The 21,884-nt window shown below is 37.8% G+C and overlaps 1 protein-coding gene across 17 annotated transcripts in view; it reads left to right on the forward strand.

Moving 5' to 3' along the window:
* The window catches only part of ROBO2 (roundabout guidance receptor 2), a 1,099,771-nt gene that overhangs the window by 974,990 nt on the left and 102,897 nt on the right, over positions 1 to 21,884 (forward strand). For 12 of the 17 annotated variants that reach the window (XM_071809783.1, XM_071809771.1, XM_071809777.1 and 9 more), the window contains 3 exons: positions 142 to 153; positions 15,295 to 15,419; positions 19,840 to 20,011. In XM_071809783.1, the coding sequence (XP_071665884.1) occupies positions 142 to 153; positions 15,295 to 15,419; positions 19,840 to 20,011 (309 nt within the window). The remainder of the gene's footprint in view (positions 1 to 141; positions 154 to 15,294; positions 15,420 to 19,839; positions 20,012 to 21,884) is intronic. The other 5 variants (XM_071809781.1, XM_071809793.1, XM_071809813.1 and 2 more) reach the window with 1 other exon arrangement.

The raw sequence follows: 21,884 nt of genomic DNA on the forward strand, positions 1-21,884 counted from the left end.
TAGGCTGTCATTTGAGGGGTTAGCAATCATGATAGTATCCATATGGGAAGGTAACATTACACGTCATGCATTCTGACAAATATTCTTTTCTTTTTTTAATTTCTTTTTTATGTTCTCACTACACCATTGTAATGTCAACAGCTCGCCCCGTTGGTAAGTAACCATCCTTCTATCCATTTTAGCATGGCTTCATGCAATGCTTCATCTTTCATTTGCAACAGCATTTAACTGGCTGAAATTAATGGCCAGTGCTTACTAGTTTTAACTGTCTAACATCAGGCAAGCGATTTTGACTGACAAAGTGCTATTTCTTTGTATTTCTGCTGTGTCACGTATAAATGCATTGGCCAAATCACCAACAAATACAAATCAGCAAAACGAGGTGGGTGTGGTGATACTGAACCAAAAGCACTCATTCAGATGTTTTTTCAGTCTTTTTAAGGGCCTGGTATGAAAGCCATTGAAATCAACAGAAAAGATTGTATTGACTTCGGTGAGCTTCTTTCAGGCCCTAAATGATCAGCTCATTATGCTTTTATCACATAGCAGTAAAAGCACAGGCTTTGCATGTTGTGTCTTTCTCGTATCTCTTAAAGAGTTTTGAAATTAAGTAGTCCTGAAATTGAAGAGGGGATGGAGTAGATTTCCGTGCTTGTTGAGAAAGTTCGTCACTGATTTTTGCCCTTGAGTCGTCTTGGCATGCATTTCGGAATGTGCTGTATAGGATGCAGGCTGTTTCGAATAACAAGTCCAGAGGAAGACAGCCTCTGGGTTCTGGATTCCCACACTGAAAATTTCATTTCTTCCCATATCTTTGAAATTACTTTTTAAAATGTATGAAAATCTAGCTGAGCATAATGGGAAAATTGCAACTGTCAGTAGCTGAAATTCACTTTTGGTGACCAGAAATATCCTGAAAATATTTAATTTTCATTCATGGATGTTTACTCTATGCCTGTATGGATTTTTTAAATAATTCAACCAGTTGCACTGCTCATCTTTTTTTATAGTTTATGTTTAGATGTAACTTTTATAATAATGTGGTTACTCTGATTTTTTGGATTAATGTGAAAAGTATGTACAGGTGTTTATGGAGATTGCTGAGAGGTTTGGTCTGTCTTTATGTAGTCAAAGCTTACATCAGATACACATTTGACTAAAGTTTGTGAGTTTGAACTTGTCTCAGCTCTTCACTGTTACAAGTTGGAGGAAGGGAGATTGGAATAATTTAAAAATAAAATCCAGGTTAGGCCTCTGTTTCCAGAACTAAAGTGATCCCATGCTTATTGGTTTTCTTCAACTAGCATACCTAGAGCCAAGCCAAGTACCTCTGCAGTCACGTTATGGCTTATTCATACTTGGAGAATTCCCTTTGCAGATTGGAAATTCACTGTTCTCCATTTGAGATTTTGATAGCAAGTTTTAAACCCCAGTCACTACTGCATTACTTTGTAAGGGACCCATGGAGGATCATTGAGTCCAACTCCTGTCCCTGCATATGACAACCCCACAGTTAACAACATGTGTCTGGGGGCATTGTCCAGTCTCTTCTTGAATAATGTCAGGCTTGGGGACATCACGATTTCTCTGAGGAACCCATTCCAGTGCTCCACCAGCCTCTGGGGTAAGAACCTTTTCCTGATGTCCAACCTGAACCTCCCCTGGCACATCTTCCTGACATTTCCTCAGGTTATGTCATTGGTCACCAGAGAGAAGAGATCAGCACCTGCCCCTCCTCCTCCCCTTGTGAGGAAGCTGTAGCCGCCCCTCAGTCTCCTCCAGGCTGAACGAACCAAGTGACTTTAGCCGCTCCTCATACAACTTCCCTTCCAAAACCTTCACCAGCTCTGTGGCCCTCTTCTGCACACTCTCCAGTAGTTTTATATCCTTTTTATCCTGTGGCACCCAGAACTGTACACAGTGCTCCAGGTGAGGCCGCACCAGTGCAGAGCAGAGCGGGACAATCACCTCCCTCTCCCGGCTGGCAATGCCGTGCTGGATGCACCCCGGGTGGCCCACTTGGGTGCCAGGGACACTGTTGGCTCATGTTCAACTTGCCATCGACCAGAACCCTCAGATCCCTCTCCACAGAGCTGCTTTCCAACATCTTGTCCCCCAGTCTGTATGTACACCCAGGGTTGCTGTGTCCCAGGTGCAAGAAAATTTTCCTTTGCTTAGAAAATACGGCATGAATTTAGCATGCTTCTAGTGTAAGTCTCTCATTTTAGACAGAAGTGTTATATGGCTGATAATAAAATCTGCTTCTTCATTCACTAAGCAAATACTACAAGATTAAAAGTATTTTACTTCTAGATCTTTTTCTGACTTTGCTCACTCTTAAAAGAAAGGCAAGGAAAAAAAAATAGTTTCAGGCTCTGTGAAAGCCACATAAAATAAATGCCTGGAGATTCACAAGGAAGTGTTGACGGTGCCTCATTTCAGGACACTAATTCTTTTTTAAGACTTCTAATCTGTTGAGTCATCCATGATTCCATCTCCAAAGCTTACACACAAGCTCTTGATCTCAAGTTACTTTATATCCAGGTATACAATTCCCTTGTGTGACCATGCTGTGGTCAATTTGGTGTGTTCCCTGCCTACGCTATTTTGCTACAAGTGATCCTCTGGTACAAAGAAAATTCTTATTTTACATTATTTATTCAGGAAAGAGAAATTAAAACTGTTGACCTTAAAATAATTATCATATAGGCAAATAGTCTTCTTTAGTTTAGTGATTGTGAATTGTGAAAAGATTTTTAAGTGAATAGGTCCAACCCCAAAGATATTTAACATATAGAACTCCCATACAAGTGTGTATGTAGTGATTGCTGTGTGGAAGTAGATCACTTTCTTTAGATGACTTGCATCTAACCCTGTACCTGTAGAAAAGGCAATGCCCTCCTCATGATAGTGTGTCCCTTTATTGTTTTTCCTTAAGGATCTGAAATTAAGCTGACTTCTACAGGTCATATTTCTGTTTTGTTCAAGAGTAAGCAAATCAGATGACTATCCTATCCTGTTGAAAATTTAAAGCCTGGTAAAGCAAACCGAAGTAACCTCCTTCTCCACCACCGTTTCCCCACCAAAATCCCAAATGATCTTCCATTAAAATTGTCATTTGACAAGAATGATGAGTCAAATCTTGTAGCATTTTTTGTTCAGGAAGTTAACTGGAGCACAGGGCAAAAATACCCTTCTTTACAAAAAGGAAGCTAAAGCAAACACTGCTTAATGTTATTAAGCTCATAGCTCTCTAGGATGGTGACATTTTAATATAAGTATATTTTTATATTTATGTATATATTAAACTGCAGGGGGGCAGTTTAAAAGTTTATATTATTTTGTGACATCTGAGAATTATCTAGGTGCTTACACCTTTCACCTCTACCTCCAGTTCAAAGCAGACATGTTTTGTCTTTATTGTGTTTTAAACGAGACCAAATCATTTTCTTTCAGTGGCTTTTCACTGAAGAACAGATGAATGTATTTTTTAATGTTCCAGGATTGCAATTCTTGCTGCAAACTGGATAATTTTAAATTTTTTATGAAGTTTTTGCCTATTTCAAATATCTATATGCTGTTAGTTGTGATATTTTTGTTTAACTTTCAGCTTGAGTGGAAAATTCAGCAGTAGATTTACCAATGACCATGTTTGGTTCAAGCCATTATTAACATATGGTATATAGTACATAGACAAAGTGAGGTATAATTCTGCCTGAGGTGGGTGGCAGCTGGTGAATTCAACAGCTCTATGCCAGATTACTCCTCATGTTTGGATTTGCTGCTAGGAATAAATATGTTGCCTGTTTCTAAAATAGATGGTCTCTTATTTAGGACCTTTTGAAAATATTTCTGAAGGCATTTACAACAAATGGGTTTAGGAAACAAGACATTTATGCCTATTTAGACTATTCCTATTGCTATTTCACTCATTAGATTGATTTTCCAGATGAGCAAGTTAGTATTTTCTTACTTTACATTCTGCTGTATTTCTTATGGCAGCTGTGCCAGAGAATGGCTGTTAAAAGAAGCACAAGAGTTGGGAGGAACCCAAAAATTTCATATAATCTCACCTGAAAGTAACACTGACCCTATTTTCTGAAGCAGTTGCCGTATTGCTCTGAGGTGGAGGACTTAAAGTTCAAATAGAAGACCTAGGAAGATCTGTCTGATGTTTAATTTACCTCTTTACTAATAATCCAAAAAATCATTCAGCTAACAGACTACTGAGTTTTCAAATTAATTTCAACTGTGTCTAAGTGAAAATACAATTCTTTGCATTTCAGTTTCCTTTCAGTAAGTCAAGTTTACTAAACTTATTGTCATATGCTGTAACTCATCTTCCCAGACGAAAAGTATCATGCAGCAAACAGCTAGATACTTTTGTCACCTGGATAGGATAGAAATTAAGAATTTGTAATTAATTAAGGAAGTAAGGGGAGAGTAACCAAGTTATAAAAACTTTGCTCCTGTACCATGTTGGAGAAGAGAGAAACAGATAAGACACTTGCCATGAATTTTCCAGATTTCAGTTTGATTAAATACAGTCCATTCACATTTAAATGCATCATGACTGTATGATACATTTCACTGTGCTTTGAGAAGTTTTCATATCGTAAATCAGCCTGGCATGACATAATGGTCTATTAACAGTAGTGCAACATGAAACATAAAATAGAAAGGGCTGTATTTTAAATAAAGCTGTATTGGGTTTTGTGGCTTGAAATTACGTTTCTTTATTCTTCTCTGTTCTGACTCTTCCAGGGAAAGTTTATATAGAATGAGTACTTTTCTTTTTAGTATATTCATGAAAATATCACCTTCACTTGAGACACTGAGGATTTATACAATATCGATAATGGCAATTGGTGTGTGACAGAAGAGATGAGATCATGGTTGGCACTGCGCTGCCAGCTTTCAGTGGCAGAAATCTCAAATCTATATCAAACTGTGGTATGTTGCCTGTCTGCCTGCTGCTATGACCTATAGAGATTTTTCAGAAAAGGGTAAGGACACCAGTGAACGCTAGGCTTTTTGGATTAATTTCTTCCTTCAGTGAAAGAATAATGCATCTTCCTTGTTTAAAAATAGGCACTTTTTTTTTTTTTTTTTTTTTAGATTAAAGAGAAAAGATTGACATAGAATGAAATAAGGATTTCTTTGTATACCAGTAAGAAATTAAAATATAGAGCTGACTTATTCTGACATTTCTTAGGCCAGTCTAAATATCGTGAAGTCCTTAGCATTTCTGCTTTGGCAAACTCCACTAGTTGGACCTGTATGAATCCTGTAGTGAGTTCAGATATCGTAGAAATACAACATTTGCAATATATGGGCCAGAATGACTCTACAAGTAGACACCGCATGTATTAACCACCAAGCATTTAAGTGCTGGTCCACAAAAAATTGGCTTCATTTCCAGCTGCTCCAAGTCTTCCTGGGTGTGCCAGATAGTGGTCAGAGCAGAAACACAGCAAATCTGGTAGAGGATTCTTCTTCCATGATAAGTGTGAAAGATGGCGGGGCATATACTTGAAGTTTTAGCACATCAGACTGTGTTGTTCTGCCTCATTCCTCTATGGTACCGAGTATGTGCCAGTACGCACACTGTTTCTCTTAAAGAAAACCAAGTTACAGCAAGTGCAAGAAGTGATTCTTTTTTTTTTTTTTAATTTTTATTTTTTTAATTGCTGAACTCTGGCTTAAGAAAGTTTTAAGAAGATTAATGTGTACATCTTTTTCAACTTTCCTGAAACATGCTCAAATCGGTGGGAAGTGTTTTCTTACTTCAGTGGATTCTGAATCTCTCCATAAATCTTTGAAAAGTAGTGTACAAAAATGTCTTTTAATGCTCCCTCCAAACTTTTCCTTTTTCTAAAAGGAGAAATCACTTTTCTTTCAAGAGGAGCGTGGAAATCAACACATTAGTCTATTCACTTTTCCCTTTACCTTCTTTGCTCAGTTGCTGCCAGCCATATTACAGTTTGGGTATGATCTCACTGTTATTCAACAGCAAAACTACCTTATGCTCCATTCCTTGAGTGCTAGCATTGTCAATCAGCATAAATAGTCTGTTTTCTCCCTCATTCATTTTCCTTTATTCACTTTGCAGGGCCTAAGTTGAGTAGAATATTTCCTCTCAGCCTTTTGCATTCTCAAGGGTAAACAAATCAGGAGCTGCTCATCTTTCTCACCACAGATTAAGCCTGTTAGCCTGTCTGGGCTCTTCACTCGTCTCTTCTACTCCTTAGCTCTTCTCTTCAGCGTGTGAATCCATGTTCTTTTGAAGGAGATAACCAGATTACACTCATTAGTTTGATGAAATCTTACTGTATCAGCAAGGGATATGCTTTTCTTTTTTAACCACATTAACAGCAAACCCTACTGCTATCTCCAATGACAAAGGGAATCATGGCAGATTACACATATTTTTGTTGTTGTAATTTGATTTGTTGGCTAAACTCACAGAAGGTTTAGTAGCACAAGCCATCGGCTAAAGTGTTAAGATTTTAGGAAAATACATATTTTCTATCTGATTTGAGCAAAAGGTATATCCTGAAGCTCAGACACTTGAGAAACAAACAAACAAACAAACAACACAACAAATGGCATTGTCTAGAGTAGAAAAAGTCCTGAATAATGTCAATTATTGAGCAGACAGAATCAGTGCTACTTCGCTTTATATATATCAAAACTAAGTGAAGTACTTTCTAGAAGAGATTTTCCAGAAGTGTCTGTAAGGTGCAGATGCTGCTTAAAAAAGGTGATTGGACAAGATATGATAAAATAGAGATGTTGATTAAAGGAGAGCAGGCTACAGTCTAATGTTGAGATTAAAATCAGACCAGATACTTAAAACTAATTTTTAAATGTACTATAAAACAAAGAGGAGGAGATGAGGAAAGGTGCTGCTGATGAACTCAGAGTAGTGGAAATGGAGGGAAAAGGATGAGTTGGAAAGTAGGTGCCTTTCTGTTATGTTGGATTTTTATTATATATAAAATTATACTCATGGTTTTGTTGTATTGACATTAATCTTAAGAAAGAAGGAAGAACAAATCCTTGGTAGCATTTGTGGGTTTTTATACTTCAACTTTTGTTATAAAAATAATAAATGTAGATTTGGCAGTTATATTAATTGAAACCGGCAGGGAAGCTTTGAATATAAACCAAACCTGTTTTTTCATTATTCTTTATCTCACATCTCTTTCTTTCACCATGCAGATTTATCTCACTTGTTTCTTTTAGGTCATCCAGGGATAAAAGAGAGATTTTATGTGTCAAAATATATAGGACAGTTAGCATTTTTTGTTTATTGATTCTCTAGACTTCTTTCACCTCTTGCAAAGAAAGAAAAAATGCTTATGCTTCCACACTTTCAGAGATTATCTGCTTCAGTGTTTCAGGCAATTGAAGGATAAACCTGTTGTTATATGTGAAATTCAGAACCTGAATTTAAATTTGAGGTTAGGACAATTAGTCAAGGTATGAAGCAAGGTTTAGCATTCTCAAATGACTGAAGTGTGATCTTTCCACACCATTGTGGTTTTGCATGGCTCATCCAAACACAGCAAACAAAACAAAACAAAAAGGAATTCTCACTTTCCATGAGACAGAAGCAGTGTGAAGGACACCTACAGCGGAACTGGTCTTGGTGATAATCTTGCTGAGACCTTGCTTCCAGCTGCTCTCTACCTCTCCCCACAGTAGCCTGATTCCTCTTCCCCAGTGCTTCCTTTCATTCAACTTGCTAAAAGCTCTCTCTGCTTGCCCCCTGTTCTAATTTTGTGTATTTGATCTCTTCGTGCAGGACATATGAGAAATTATTTTGAAGCAGTGGCAATGTTAAAGATGATATCAGAGCTATGGTTTATAAATACTCCCCTAGGTTATGGGAAGCTCCTTTTCAGAAGAATCAAACCAAATACCTGCTTTGCCACCTCCACCTGTGTAATTTGGAAATAATATCATGGGTCTAGTTAGAGGCTTCGTGAATCACTTGTTATCCCCACAACATACCCATTCCTCATGTTTGTTGACAGAACCATCCACCTGAAGAAGAACTCATGGAAGAAAGAGAACACTCTAAATGCACAAGGAAGATAACATAGGTAAAAGAGAATGAAAAGTCCAGAAAATGAGAACTATGCACTTTTTTCAAACTCCAACAGCACTCATACAGACTAGAGAACAATTATAGATTCCTATGCTAACATGATGCTCATGGCAGAGAAAAAAAGGAAGCTCATTTCGCAGACAAGTCAATCATGATTAACATGCTAAAAAGTTATTTCCTTTCTGGTCTGTGTACACACCTGATCACTGGAGCACACCATACGATTGAGAAGTCTTTTCACTTTAAAGAAAATGAGCATCCTAAACTTCCATTAGTTTATGCCTGATAAGAAATATCTGAATTAGTAACAGTCGTACATTTTCATCCTCTCAGGCTTTCATAATGGCTCCTGTGTCTCAAGCTACACCCTTGATTTATCACTAGTCATAGCTAATAGTGCACTAATAACTTTGTGTCCTAAGAACCACACATCACTTTCGGTGTCCATTAAGAAGATCCAAACTTCTGAGGAAAGAACTGCTGACTCAGCCCAGGTTTCTGGTGTTTGAGACTGGTAATATTTTCTGTTTTACTCTATATAATCCATCAGCAATAGTAGCCTCACAAACCATCTTTCAAAACTCCTAGACTTCCTTATCTGCAGCTTTTGGCAGCTCCAGCCATCCAAAGGGCAAATGTTGCTATAGCAAGGTACATAAGCAGGGTATTAACAGTTTTCTTTTACATTTGAATCAAAAAATTCCAGTAACTATCAGACCTTTTAGACAAATTTAACCAATGACATACAAAGGAGGGGGATCATTATTTTCTTTCAAGAACTACTTTACCTCCTTTAACTGTCATCTAAGCCAGTATGTGGAAGGAGCGAAGCAATCCTACAAATAAGTAGTCCTACTCCATAGATGATGTCAATGGTTAGCTCCTTTTTCAAAATATGTAGTATTTAAACTAGAGCTCTGGAGGCTTCTGCTATCCTCTGTGTAAATGGCTTAGAGGCAAGTCTTGATCTCTATTTGGTAAGGCTAGAACTGAGTTTGACCTCTTAAAGAATCAACGTGTATTGAAGATCAGCTGAAATGGCCGCATGAATATTGTCATTGTGGAAAGGGTTCAAGAAGAGTGTTAAGATATCCAGTTTCAAGTCTCTGACGGCTTTGCAAAATAAGGTTGTGCTGTTGATTGGGTTCCAGAAGTCAGAAGATAATTTGAGGAAGGCATCATTATCTTGTTGCCCTAGTGGACTCTCTCACTTCCAGGCAGAATTGCTAAGTATTTTACCAGGTTTAACTTTGATTGTTCAAAGTATTATTATGAAATTAATTTATTGCTGCAAGTGTACAACACTGAAAAAGACTGTGGATAGAACTATTAGATTGGTCTGCTGCCTCTTCCCTGCTGGAAAAAGAGCTGAGTCTTAAAGAATCTCGGTGCTTTACCAGCCAATGTGTTTCTGCTTATTCCTCAAAGCTTTTTCCCCTGTCAGTGAGCACTATCTGAGTTTTGGTTAGAAAATTTACAAATCAGCATCCTTCACCTTGCCCCCGTTGAACCAGTCACAAAAATATGTTTATGGATAATAAACAATTCCATCTTTTCACTTTAGCTTGCTTAAGTAATCTTTTGATGAATTTCATTTGCAGTTCACTATCAACTGAAATTAGTTGCAATTAAAGGTTGTCAGATCTGTAGTTTAAGCTCTTCAATATTTGTTGCTGTCACTCTTTTCCTGTAATATATAATTTTTCAAGTGGGTCTGATCCAAAGACCACACAAGCCAATAGGAGAATTTCTACCAACTTCAGTGAGCTTTGAATAAAACCTCGTATGCCATGGAATGTAAGGAGATTTTATCTAAGTACATGTAATTAAAAGATTGCTAAATTTTTAATTATCTGAAAATTGTTTGGATTATGTAAAATGAGTTTGGTCCCATAGTGGTGGCCTCAGGTAATTGAAGATGTTGAGAAAAAAACCCAAACAACAACAACAATCTCACTGATGTTAGTTGCCATGGTTACAATTCTCTTTCTGCTTGTGGTAGCAATATTGGATTAAAATTTGGTACAACATCAACCTTTAATTAAAATGACACCAATATAATGTATGCACCCCAGGGCACATGGACTGAGGGAGATGCTGTGAGCAAGTCATGATATTAAAATTCCCGTAGGATCATTGATGTCAATGTGAACCACAAATCAGAAGATCAGCTTAGAAAACTGTGTAACGGGATGAAAATGTTGCTAATACTTGATATGGGATCAGTCTGTTCTTGCTATTAATTCACATGTTCCTGGGGTAACTGTCCACTCCTCTTCTGAGTTTTCTGCCACATTTCTTATCAGTTGACCAGAGTTCACCTAGGAGGGATGAACTCACTGTCTCAGTCAAGCTTCTCTGTATCAGCAGCTTTATCAGCTCCTGGTGACTCAGCGTAACCTTTAGTATTCAGGAACACTGCTGGGGAAGAAATGAATGCAATCCATCCCATCAGATCAGAGATTGTGCTAACTATTAATATTTTAGAAGAGTCAAGAAATCCCTCTGAAAGGATTTGCAGTATTTGTTTCTTCTTTTTTTTTTTTTTCCTAAAGTTCTTCAACACTTGAGCAGAGGCTACTTTCATATACATTTATTAATAGAATAAAAGATCCATTCAGTCATGCATAAAATGACATCTAGAAGGAGCACAACAAATGCACTCTTCCCATTTTGAACAACGTAACTAATGTTCACTACTGCTCATGCTTTTCTATCTCCATTTTAATTCTTGCAGTAGAATGCTGTTCTGTGCTGTAAAAACAGTTCTGAACATGATGTGATTAACCTTAGGGTCCCCCCATCCCCTCGTCTCAAAGCCCTCGCGTTCGTGGCCTATGCTTTCTATTCATGTTCAACCACCTGATTTCCATATCATCCCGCTCAGCCTCACAAGCGGCTATTAGCATAACAGAGCTTTAGTGTGACATTGATTGAAGCCAGCACTTGCTGAATGCAGTATCAAAGCATAATTTGCCAGAAATCAAATCTAATTTACTGTGTACTATTTAAATTTCTCAGAAACAAAACAGAAAAAAGTTTCAACAGAAGTGTGCTAGGTCTGTAGACTTAAATGTTCTTTTTTTTTTTCATATTTTTTCTCATCCCCTAGATTCCAAGCAATATATTTCTTTTTAGAGTCTTTGACATTCAAATGTCAATTAAGCAAGAGCTTTTCCACTCTGTTTATTCCAATCCAGTTAACGTTACATCTGAAACAGTTAAGGGCAATAGTTTGATAGGCACAACATTCACTTTACTGCTTCGTAATAGTTTTTTCAACAGATTCTTCTAAGGATCCTGATGTTTAGCTTGGATTAAGCATTAAAGTACCACGTGACTTTTAACAGCTGAAGCATATCAAGCCTGCTGTTTTTTCTCTAACTGTAACTTCTCAGAATGTTCTAAAAATCCACCTACTTTGAGAGAAGCAATAATGGCTTGAATTAGGTTTTTTCCCACATTCCACTGAAGCTGGCCTTTGAGGAAGTAATGATCTCAGTTAACCTTCTGCAAAATGGCAGTGTTAATATTTCTCTATCTTTATAAACAGCATGTGTATATGAAGATAATGAGCTCTATTTTAGGAAAACTGAAGAACCCGAATGCTTGTTCTGTCAAAGAAGCCTTGCTGTCTCTGAGCAGGATCACGTTGCATTCTCTGGGGATAATGGTAGTCTTACTGCTTTGGTAGTTATGCTTGACCAAGAATTACTCCTGCAATTATTAACTGTTACATTCAGCTGTCAATTTGCATTATTCAAGTGGAAATTGATAGATAGTACTGGTATGGTGAAAACATTGTTTAAATGCTGTATAAAAGGTCATTTTTATCAGAGGCTGTCTATGAACAGAGATATAACTGAATATGACAACAAACTGTAAGAAAATGGGGGTTTCCTTGATTATATTCTAGAACCCCATCTTTTAATAAGTTTAAAAAACCCGCATACAAGGTTTTATTTTTCCAAAATGACATCTTTAATGTTCTTTAAAATTACGGTATTGAAAAGTTTGGCTGAAGGAATTGGTTTTGTGCTCTAATTAACAGTGACTAATAGAAGTCAGCTCCTTGTGTGATCAAGATATTATGTTTAAATAAAAGCTACGATTCACTTGTTTATTTTTACAGTGAATTTCTAATAACTATGGCTGCAGAGAAAATAGAGAAAAAAATATCCTTGCATAACTATGCATCATTGTTTACTGTAGTCTTTAAAAAGTCTAAATTAGTACCTATGAGGCCACAGATCTTCTGTTCACCTAGTATGGCAAATGCTGGAGCGGACTTAGTGTGTGGCAGGGAGACAACAGAGCAACATTGTCAGTCCCTGTTATTTTTATTATCTGGACTGAGCTACAGTCTTAATTCTGGCTTCTTTTCCTTGTTTCTTTTTGCAAAAGAAAGTATCAGTTTTCTGCTCTTAGGAAAGTGAGAAATGTTCAAAGGTAGGAGTACGTCGAAAGCTAGAAACCGAGTAGAAATTAGGACGTTTATCCCCCTTTGTTCCTTGACCACCAAATTACCTTAACTTAGTGCTTGGAAAGTCTGCTACAGCAACAGGTTCGGTGCTATCACCTCTGCTCAGAGGTTTGAATTTTTGACTCACAGTACCGCCTTGTGTGTGTGAGAATGTTTCAGATGAACCCTTAAACTTACCTACCTTGCATTTATTTGGTTATGTGATTTGAAAGATAGACTCATGTTTTCTTCTGTTGAGCTGCCTCAGAGCACTGTGCACATAACATGCCATCAGTGCACCAAACATGCCTACAAAGTGATCTGAGGCATTGATCATGCTTAGGTATGATCTATGGCAGGGGTGTCAAACTCATTTTCGCTGGGGGCCACATCACCCTCGCAGAGCCAAATGTAATTTTAAGACTGTATAAATGTAGAAGTAGTTATTGCCAAATGCAGATATAACACCTGAAGAAGCTAGAGGTTTTCTGCGCTTCCTTCTGCCTGAGGTCGCTATTGATTCTATATTAATATCCCAGGCAATGATCTTCTATGGCTGAGCAGCAAACACTGAAGTAATTCAGTGACCTTTATTAAGTGGCTGGTCAGAACTGTAGAGATACCTTAGTGTAAGGTATGCCTACAGGAATGGAGGTTTCTAATTCACAACCTAAAGGTCTCTCTCTCTTTCCCTTGCCATATGATTGAATGAACAAACACGTGTTGCTGATTACCACATTACTGCCTTCTGACACCTGTAGGGATTGCATACAGATATGCTAGGTAGAGCAAGGTGAGGGAAAACCAAGTCACTTGCTGCAGTCCAGCACTTTAGGAATAGTACAGGATGAATTCAGATTCTAGAGAATGTATAACAACACCAATGTTCTTACAGAAACCTCAAAACATACAGACAGAAACGGGTAGTAGTGGGGCACCTAGCCCTTTACCTCTCACCTGCTGAGGCCTGGGGAGGAGGGGGACACTTGTCCCTCCAGAGAGGCCAAAACCTATGCTTAGGAGTATGAGGCAGAAAGAAGACTCCTCATGTCCCTACTCTCTGCCTTCTAAATTGATGATGATTCATGTTTATTAAGTGCTTTGCATGTCTTGTTTTAAGAATGCATTAAACCAGTGCCATTCAACTGGTGCTCTTTAGACTCCTGCTGATCTGTAAAGCCTTGGGGAGTACCTCGTGAGATAACTCTAAAGTGTATTTTAAAAAAATCTGGATCTACATACATTTCTATGCAGTTAGCAGATTTGCGTCTGTGCTGTCAGCAGGTGTAATCGGAAGCTGGGTCTTGATTGCTCTTCGTGCCTAATTAAATAGTTTGTAATTATAATGGTGAAAATATGGTTTTCTAAAACACTTAAATTCTGTTTACCTAGAAGCTTAGTGTTCCTAAACCATCCCTCTACATAATAACCAAACCAATAGTGGAATAGAAGAAAATTAATGTGGTTTGTTTTGTTTTGTTTTATTATGATTTTGTCCTCTCCTTCAGCGACCTTCAAAAGTTTGTCTTTTGAAGAGAGTATTCGGAGACACTGCTTACATTTTTAAGATATGGCAAACAGTATAAATCCAATTTCAGTGAATTCCGATGTAGAACTAAGACTGGAAGGTTTGCATGTCGTGCATAGAAAAGTCATTTGCTTTATCACATTATGCTCAACATAGTCACTGATGTCAAGTTTTTTCTCTCAAATCCTTCAACACTGCTTCTTCCCCACCTTCCTTCTGCACATTAACACCTCTTCTCTCCCTTCTTATTCCCACTGAATATCGACTGTCTGTTCTACATCAATACCCCCAGACAACTAAAACTACACTTATCTTTTAGAAATTGTTCACTTCTGACTGTGCTTCCTGGTCCCCTATGTCTGAACACTGTTAATGTCATTTGCTTGAAAACATAGCCAGTCCTCGTTCTTCTTTCTTGTTTTAACTCTGCTTTCTCCTTTTTTCTTTTCCTTGTCTCTTCCTGGAATACCTATTCCTTCTTACTCATCACTCACTACTGCCCACTAACTCTTCAGCTCTTGATTCTTTCTTATCTGTGCACAAGCTGAAATCTGGATCTCCCAAATTTGTGTTTTTTCAGCAACCTTTATTTTACAGCAAGCCCTCCTTCCCACTCCATTCTTGACCATGCTACCCCTAAGAGAAGCAAGGGAGCTCTTTAACTTCTCTCCTTCTGCTGTCATCCAGACCTTCCTCTCCTTTCTCAATCTTTTTTTAAAAGTCTAGAGGGGCAGACTGAAAAAGGGTATTGTTATATCCTAGTTCACACCTTGCGACACATGATAGCTCCAGCACAATAGCAAGATCTGTGAAGCACAGAGGGTATGAGAGTGCTGGTAGGCAGAATATATCCAGAGCCAACATCATAAACACCTGACTGCTGCTCCTTAGCATTTATTGTAATCAGAATTTACTCTAGCATGTATGGTTGTAATGTTTCTTTTTTGTTTCTTTTTTTTTTTTTTTTTTAACAACTCGGGATATCACGTACTGCTGTTGCTACTCTTTTTGTTGCTGTCGTTGTTTTTGTTTCTATATTAGTTCTGTCTATACTAATCAATGTTTCTGGTGTTATGTCCTCTGACATAAAACAAACCTCCATAATGTCGTCTCTTTCCTTCAGTTTTCCTGATCTCCCCTTTGCAACAAATATCCTAAATTTACACCGTATTTTTTCTTACATTGTAGCTCCCCCACAGTTTGTGGTGAGACCACGAGACCAGATTGTAGCCCAGGGTCGAACAGTGACTTTTCCTTGTGAAACTAAAGGAAATCCCCAGCCAGCTGTTTTCTGGCAAAAAGAAGGAAGCCAGGTGAGTTATGAACACCCTGTAAGTCTTTCAAGCCTTTCTAAGCAGTTATATTGTTAAATTTTTAGAGCATTATTTATGTTACCTTTCATGGATTCTTTTAATCTTTCACAGGACTTTGTCTTTTAAACTATCACTATTCTCTACCAACATTTTAGATAAAAAAAAGGTATGACTCAATTTTTAACTAATCAGAGTCGATAATTAAAGTACACAATCTGTCTAGACATGATCAAGCAGATATCTAGCTAGCACGCTGATATGCATTGGCATATCCTCATAGTGCGTAGAGATACAGGTTTTGAGCATGCGAATGCTCTTTTCAGTATATTTATCTCAGGAAATTTCCGAATCTGGTTTTGGAAATACTTTCCTCATCCTTTCTGTCATTTTTTGAAAGTAAAATTTCTGATATAGCAGTCAATGTTGCCATCATTTAATACTAACTTCTATAGCTTAATATTTGAATGTCATGCCGTAACATTTTTTCTACTGCTTTGCTGTATTGTCACTATGTTACAGCAGGCCTTCTCACTTTCAACATGCAACTCATGTTATCATGGTAAATTTGAACTCTGTAAACTATGTGTCATATTCTCTTTTGCACCTGAGAAACATTTAGAAGGGGTGAGTGGATGCCCAAGAACAGTGCCTTCTGGAGCTCCCTGATGAAGCCTGTTATGGCTATGTCTGTCGATATATCTATGCTGTGTACCATTCTCTGTTGGCTAAACTAGTCTTTCCAGTGCCCTGTGCTAGTTTTTTCCCATACAGTGATGTGTGAGTTAACTCAAGTATCCCCACTGTGCCGTGAAGTACAGATGTGCCGTTTGTCTAAGCTGGATTCATTGTGTGTACCTGCTCCGTTTAATATTAACTGAATGGCAGATCTCCCTCTCTGCCCCACCTGCTCCTGCTTCACCTTCTCAGGAGGTCAGATAACTGGTCCAGAATGACAGGGCCAAGGCTGACAGCATTTTGTGCTCTGTTCCATTTGTGGCTCACAGAGGTACACTATTTATGAGTGTGTTTATGAGTGTAAGCTTAGCCTCCAGTGTGTTTCTTTCAGCATATTATTTGGAGAACTTTAGATCTAGCCTCCATGGATTGCATCCTGGAAAAGCACAGTATGGTGAGTCTCACTAAGGTGAAAATTGTTCCAAGGGGAAAGTAGAATAGCATGTTGAAATTAAAGTAGGAAGTACTGATGTGCTAGCAAGCATTTAAAAACTCTTCCTTGTAGAGCATTTTAATAACATGTTAATGTTTTTGTAAAGTGAGCTTATAGTGTCACACTTGAATCTAATAAAGTGGACATTCATCATGCTGTAATAAAGAGAAGAGCTTCTAATTAAAGTAGGACATAATTTGCAGGATTGAAGTCATTTAGTGTAATTGAAAAGTGTTAATACTCTATTTTATCCTTTTCCATTGGTATCACTTCAAGGGTAAAAACATTTTAAGGTGAAAATGCATCTTGTGTCTTTAATTGAATGTTGTTACCTGCTGATTGTACCATGTTGAAGCTGTTTAATTACAAACCTGCAAAATTAATTACCAGATTGAAAACCAGATCCCTAAGGGTTAGAATGGTCTTTTTTGGCAAATAAATGCAACATAAAAATTGATACCTACATGTTTTATAATCAATCGTTGAAATGTAGCTCAATCTGATTCACTATGTTAATAGTCACCCTTATGTTAATCTTAATTGAGCATCAGTGAAGTAACACAGATTAGTGTTACCATCTCAATATACAACTTGTCAGATGAGACACCACAGAATAGGTGAGTTTCCACATAACTGTATTTCTTCATATAAATGTGAAGGGCAGTGTTTTGGCCAAATTAGGCATTGTCCACTGAACATACATGACTTTTCACATTTGCTCACCTGGCTATAAGTGATTGCTTGGCTTTACAATGCTTGCTTCTGCTTCTACTTGAGGAACTGTTTGCAGCACCACTGTTAGTGTTCAGAGTAATGTGTTGTAGTCATGTTAGCCCACTCCAGTAATTGTAGAGCATTTCTCATTGTGATTCTATTTCTCTGTCCTATGTTTCTGAGCACAACCAGCTGGAAGGGAACGGAGCTCTTCTCTCCTGAGTCATTTTTTGTGCCAACTTGCCCCTAAACAACTGTTCCTTTGTACTTGGTAGCATTTTCCCCAGAACCTAGCATAACAGCCACCCACTGATGAAATGCACCAAGGAAGAACATGTGTAACCTTTAGACTCTCTGGATTAAACTCTTCCTTGAGAGAAATTCATATCATATCAGGGATGACTCTGGTCTCCCTGTTTGCAACCCAGCCTGCCACCATTGTGCCCAGATGAGCAACTCAACAGCTAATTAAAACCAGTGACATTGTAAAAACATTTCAAAAGCCATTGTAAGAGATTTAGGACAAGTTCTAATTCATAGTTACCTGGTCTTTGAAGGGAGGAGTCAGGAGACTGACAAGCTCCTCCTGTAGTGTGGAATATTCATTGGGATGTGGTACCTTTCAAGAACAGATAAGCCCATGCTGAAGATAAAAAGGGTAGCCTCCCCTTTCAAATGAAATTATGAATATTCTGGATCGTTTTCCTCTTAAGAATTAGGAACTTGATCCTTTCACTGTCTTTTACATTGTGTTCCTTTTTGCTCTTTGCATACTGAGTGATAAGTCATGCTCATCCATATCACAATTCTCAGCTTTCTCATAAAATTTAGTGGATTTTTCATCATACCCTCATTCAGTAGGTATCTGTGTCAAGCAGGTGCTATTCTGAAAGTTTTAAGGCAATTCAGAAAACAGGGCAATTTTTTGAGACGCACTTTGCCCTGTAGCCTGAAATTGTTACAGAATTTTCACACTTTTTTTCTTATTGGATCTGACATGTTTACTGGGTGCTTATTGATTTTTGACAAAAAATTTGCTGTGAAAAATTTCTTGAACATTGATGTTGAAAAAGGGTAAGGGGAAAGACTCACCCTTGGGTGAGAGATAGCCTAGGAGGTTAATACAGTTATAAGGATACTTGAAGTGTTGCATCTTATTTAAAGTATACCTCTCTCATTTTATTGTCAAGACCAGAGAGATAAAGTGTGAGTTTCACTTCAAAGAATTTTTTAAAATCCAAGTTTGTTGCTTGTCAGTTGTGAATATTTTTTTTATAAACCATTAAGGTCTACTGCAGAAGAAGCAGATCTACAGAAAATTCATTTAATACCCTACTGTACAATTTTCTTTTTAGTCCATATAGACAAGCTTAAAAGTTAGTAGGGAGTTATCATTAGAAGGCACAGCAGAGCTATACAGATCTGCAGTAATTACGGAAAGCTTATCACAGCATGTTAACAGTGTGTTGGGATATTCCTGATACTAACAATTGTCCTTTTCAGAGGAGCATGTTGTGTTGACATATAGGACAGACTGGAATTACTGTTGTTTAAGTATTGTTTATTCTGTTCTCCTGTCTGTCTCATTGGGCAATGCTACTGACCTTTCTGCTCACATTGCCATTCCCTCCCTTTTTATTCACATCAAGAGCTATGCCAAATGGTGTAACTTTTTCCTTGAAAACGTAGCCCTCGCCACTAAAAGCTTTTCCGTTTTCTTCTGTATTATTGATTCATTCAGCCCTTCATCATATGCAGTGACTGCTGTATCCATTCCACTTATTCATATTGACATCTCTTTTTTCTCCAATTCAGCCCAAAGGCAAAAGCTAATCTCCCTGTTTCGTGCTAACTGATGTCTTATCCTACATGAAATTATTTTTTGTCTCTGATGATTTCCACATCACATTTATACCCTTTCTCTTCACCCTCAAGGCTCCATGCTGCTTTTCTCCTTTGGCATATCTCAGTTTTAATTTCCTTTTACTTCTTCTTTAAGATTTCATGCTCTGCCAGCTTCTCCTACTTTATGACCTATTTGTATCTTCCTCCCAGCTTTCCATCTGTGCCACACTCTTACTTTCTTCTTTACCTAGAATATATTCACAGCCAAACAATAGTGCTATGCTCCCTCAAGTCTCCAGGATTCAATTCTTTCAGCTAGTTTTCTAATGTTTACTGTAGTGTTGTGTTCTCCTGGTTTGACAGCCAAGTATATTATTACAATTAAATTCAGAAGGAAGATGAATGTGTCACAAATACAAATCACACAAGTGTGATTGTTGGAAAATTTCTCCTTGCCTAGAGCCCCAGCCAGAACACACCACTGTGTGCTGTCAAAGGGCTGTTTCTAATACAAACTGCAAGTTGCCCAAGGCAGGGAAAGCTAGCTCTATGTGTTCATAAAGTCATAACCACACTTACCTTTTTCTTCTAGTTTATGTATAGTTCTTTTAAAGAAAAATCGTTGTCTCTCTAGCTGAGGGATAAGTAGTGCTTTTATGTTTTGAATTGATGTGAGATGAATTGTCTTTGCAGAACCTACTCTTCCCAAACCAGCCTCTCCAACCCAACAGCAGGTATTCAGTGTCACCGACTGGAGACCTCACTATCACCAACATTCAGCGGTCTGATGCAGGCTATTACATTTGTCAAGCGCTGACGGTTGCTGGAAGCATTTTAGCAAAGGCTCAGCTGGAGGTTACTGATGGTAAGCTATAGAAATTCCTATTGTTTTTTCCTGTCAAAAGTATTTTAAAAGTAGTGTAAATAAAGGCATGTGAGATCATGCAATTCTTGCAAGTAAACAGACAATTTCTACAGAAAATACATGGAAAAAAAGCTCTCTCTGCAATTCTCTATGGTGTCAAAAAGGCAGCAAAGTCTAGTTTGCCTTTTGCTTTCTTTCTGGAGGTTCCTTAATAATACAGACAGGGTAGAAATCGGCTTAGAATAGGATTGGTGAGAAAACAAAGTTCTCCATTCTTTAGAGCTAAGATAAGACTGCAAAAAAAACCATGAGGAATGAATAGGTTGTGATTAAAGCAGTGAACTGGGGTGTAGAAAAATCAGGCTCAATTCCCATCTCTGTCCCATTCTTCAGTATAATCTTAGGCAGCTAGTTTGGGGATGTGTCCTTAGTTCAATTAAATCAACACAGTTGCCTTGAACTTGCTGGAGTACTGGAGTAATGTAGTTCTTTTAGTTCCTTACCTCAGAGCTATGTTCTAAGAATTTCTCAGTATGTTTAGATGTAAAAAGAGACATGTAAATACTTAGGCAGGGTTTTCAGGAAAGGAAAAGCAGTATGTGATCTGTATTGATGCTTTCCAATTCAAAATTTTGGGTTTGAAAGTTATCCTGCCTTGAAGTTTATCTTATTCCATCTGCAAACATGGATCCTTTTTGTATGTCAGGAATCCCTCTTCATCCCCTTGTGGGTAGAAGGCAGTTTTCATCCTTCAGTGCTAGTGAAGAAAACAACAGAATTCCTCTTGTACTAGGAGACTGTGGCATTCCCCGGCATCATTATTCCTTATCTTAACTGACTCATTAAATATCTTCTGACAGACTTTGATGAATTTTTGCCATTAAAACTGTTGTTATATGCAGAGGTCTACTTTTAGTGTTCCCTTAGAGACCTGCCTGCACCATGAAAGTTCGAAAAGATGTCTATTTCTGAATAATCTGGCTCTTCACAAGAGCATATTCATCACAAGTGACAGGTAGAGAGATTCAGGCTCATGTTATAGAGGTTTGAGCATTAATTTGATGCCTTTTCTTTGTTTTCCAAAAGCTGTCTATATTTTTATGTCAAAGGAAGATAATTTCTGCCTTATCCTTGCATCTTTACAAGCATATTGCTTTTCTGTAAAGTAGTTTTTTGGAGACCTTCGCTCTGCAGTCTCTTTAAGTCCTCTCTCTCATGGTCTATGACAAAATGATGCATTTTCATTCAATTCAAATTTAGATGTAGATTAAAAAGTCATTTAAAATTAATGGAAAGGCAGTATTTTTTAATATCTGTCCATAGCGCTGCCTGATTCAGTGCCATGACTGTGATTGGAATAAATAGAACACACAAATATTGGCTAAGAGGACATTGAGCTGTTAATGGTTGCACGTGCTGATGCTGTACAGATTTACTGCAACAGGGGCCGAGAGGATCAAACGAGGTTCAAGGATATTAGTGATGAGAAATTCTTCCTTTTGACAGACAAGGCCTGTGGTCCATCTTTATCTATTTCTTGTGTGGAGGGAAAATAATAATAAATCCTGATGACCTCTTTGGAATTTTCATTAGTTGGTTTAACAAGTCAACAGAAAGCTCTCGGTGTCCCTGCTAAAATGCAAGTCAACTACAATTAATTTTGATTGAGGGCAGTGTGCATTCCACATTGCTAGAGAAAGCATTAGCTGGTGTCTCTGCTGCTCAAGGAATGCAAGGCCTGTGTTCTTCAAACACTTCCCAGAACCCACTATCAGCATGATCATTGTGAAATAACACAAGGTAGCTTTATAGAAATACTGAATCATCCTGCAATGAAAGGAAAGGTGAGGTCAGGAGAAAAGTGCCAGAACAA

This window comes from Patagioenas fasciata, chromosome 1 (genome assembly GCF_037038585.1).
Source record: "Patagioenas fasciata isolate bPatFas1 chromosome 1, bPatFas1.hap1, whole genome shotgun sequence".
In the NCBI taxonomy this organism is placed as follows: Eukaryota; Metazoa; Chordata; class Aves; order Columbiformes; family Columbidae; genus Patagioenas; species Patagioenas fasciata.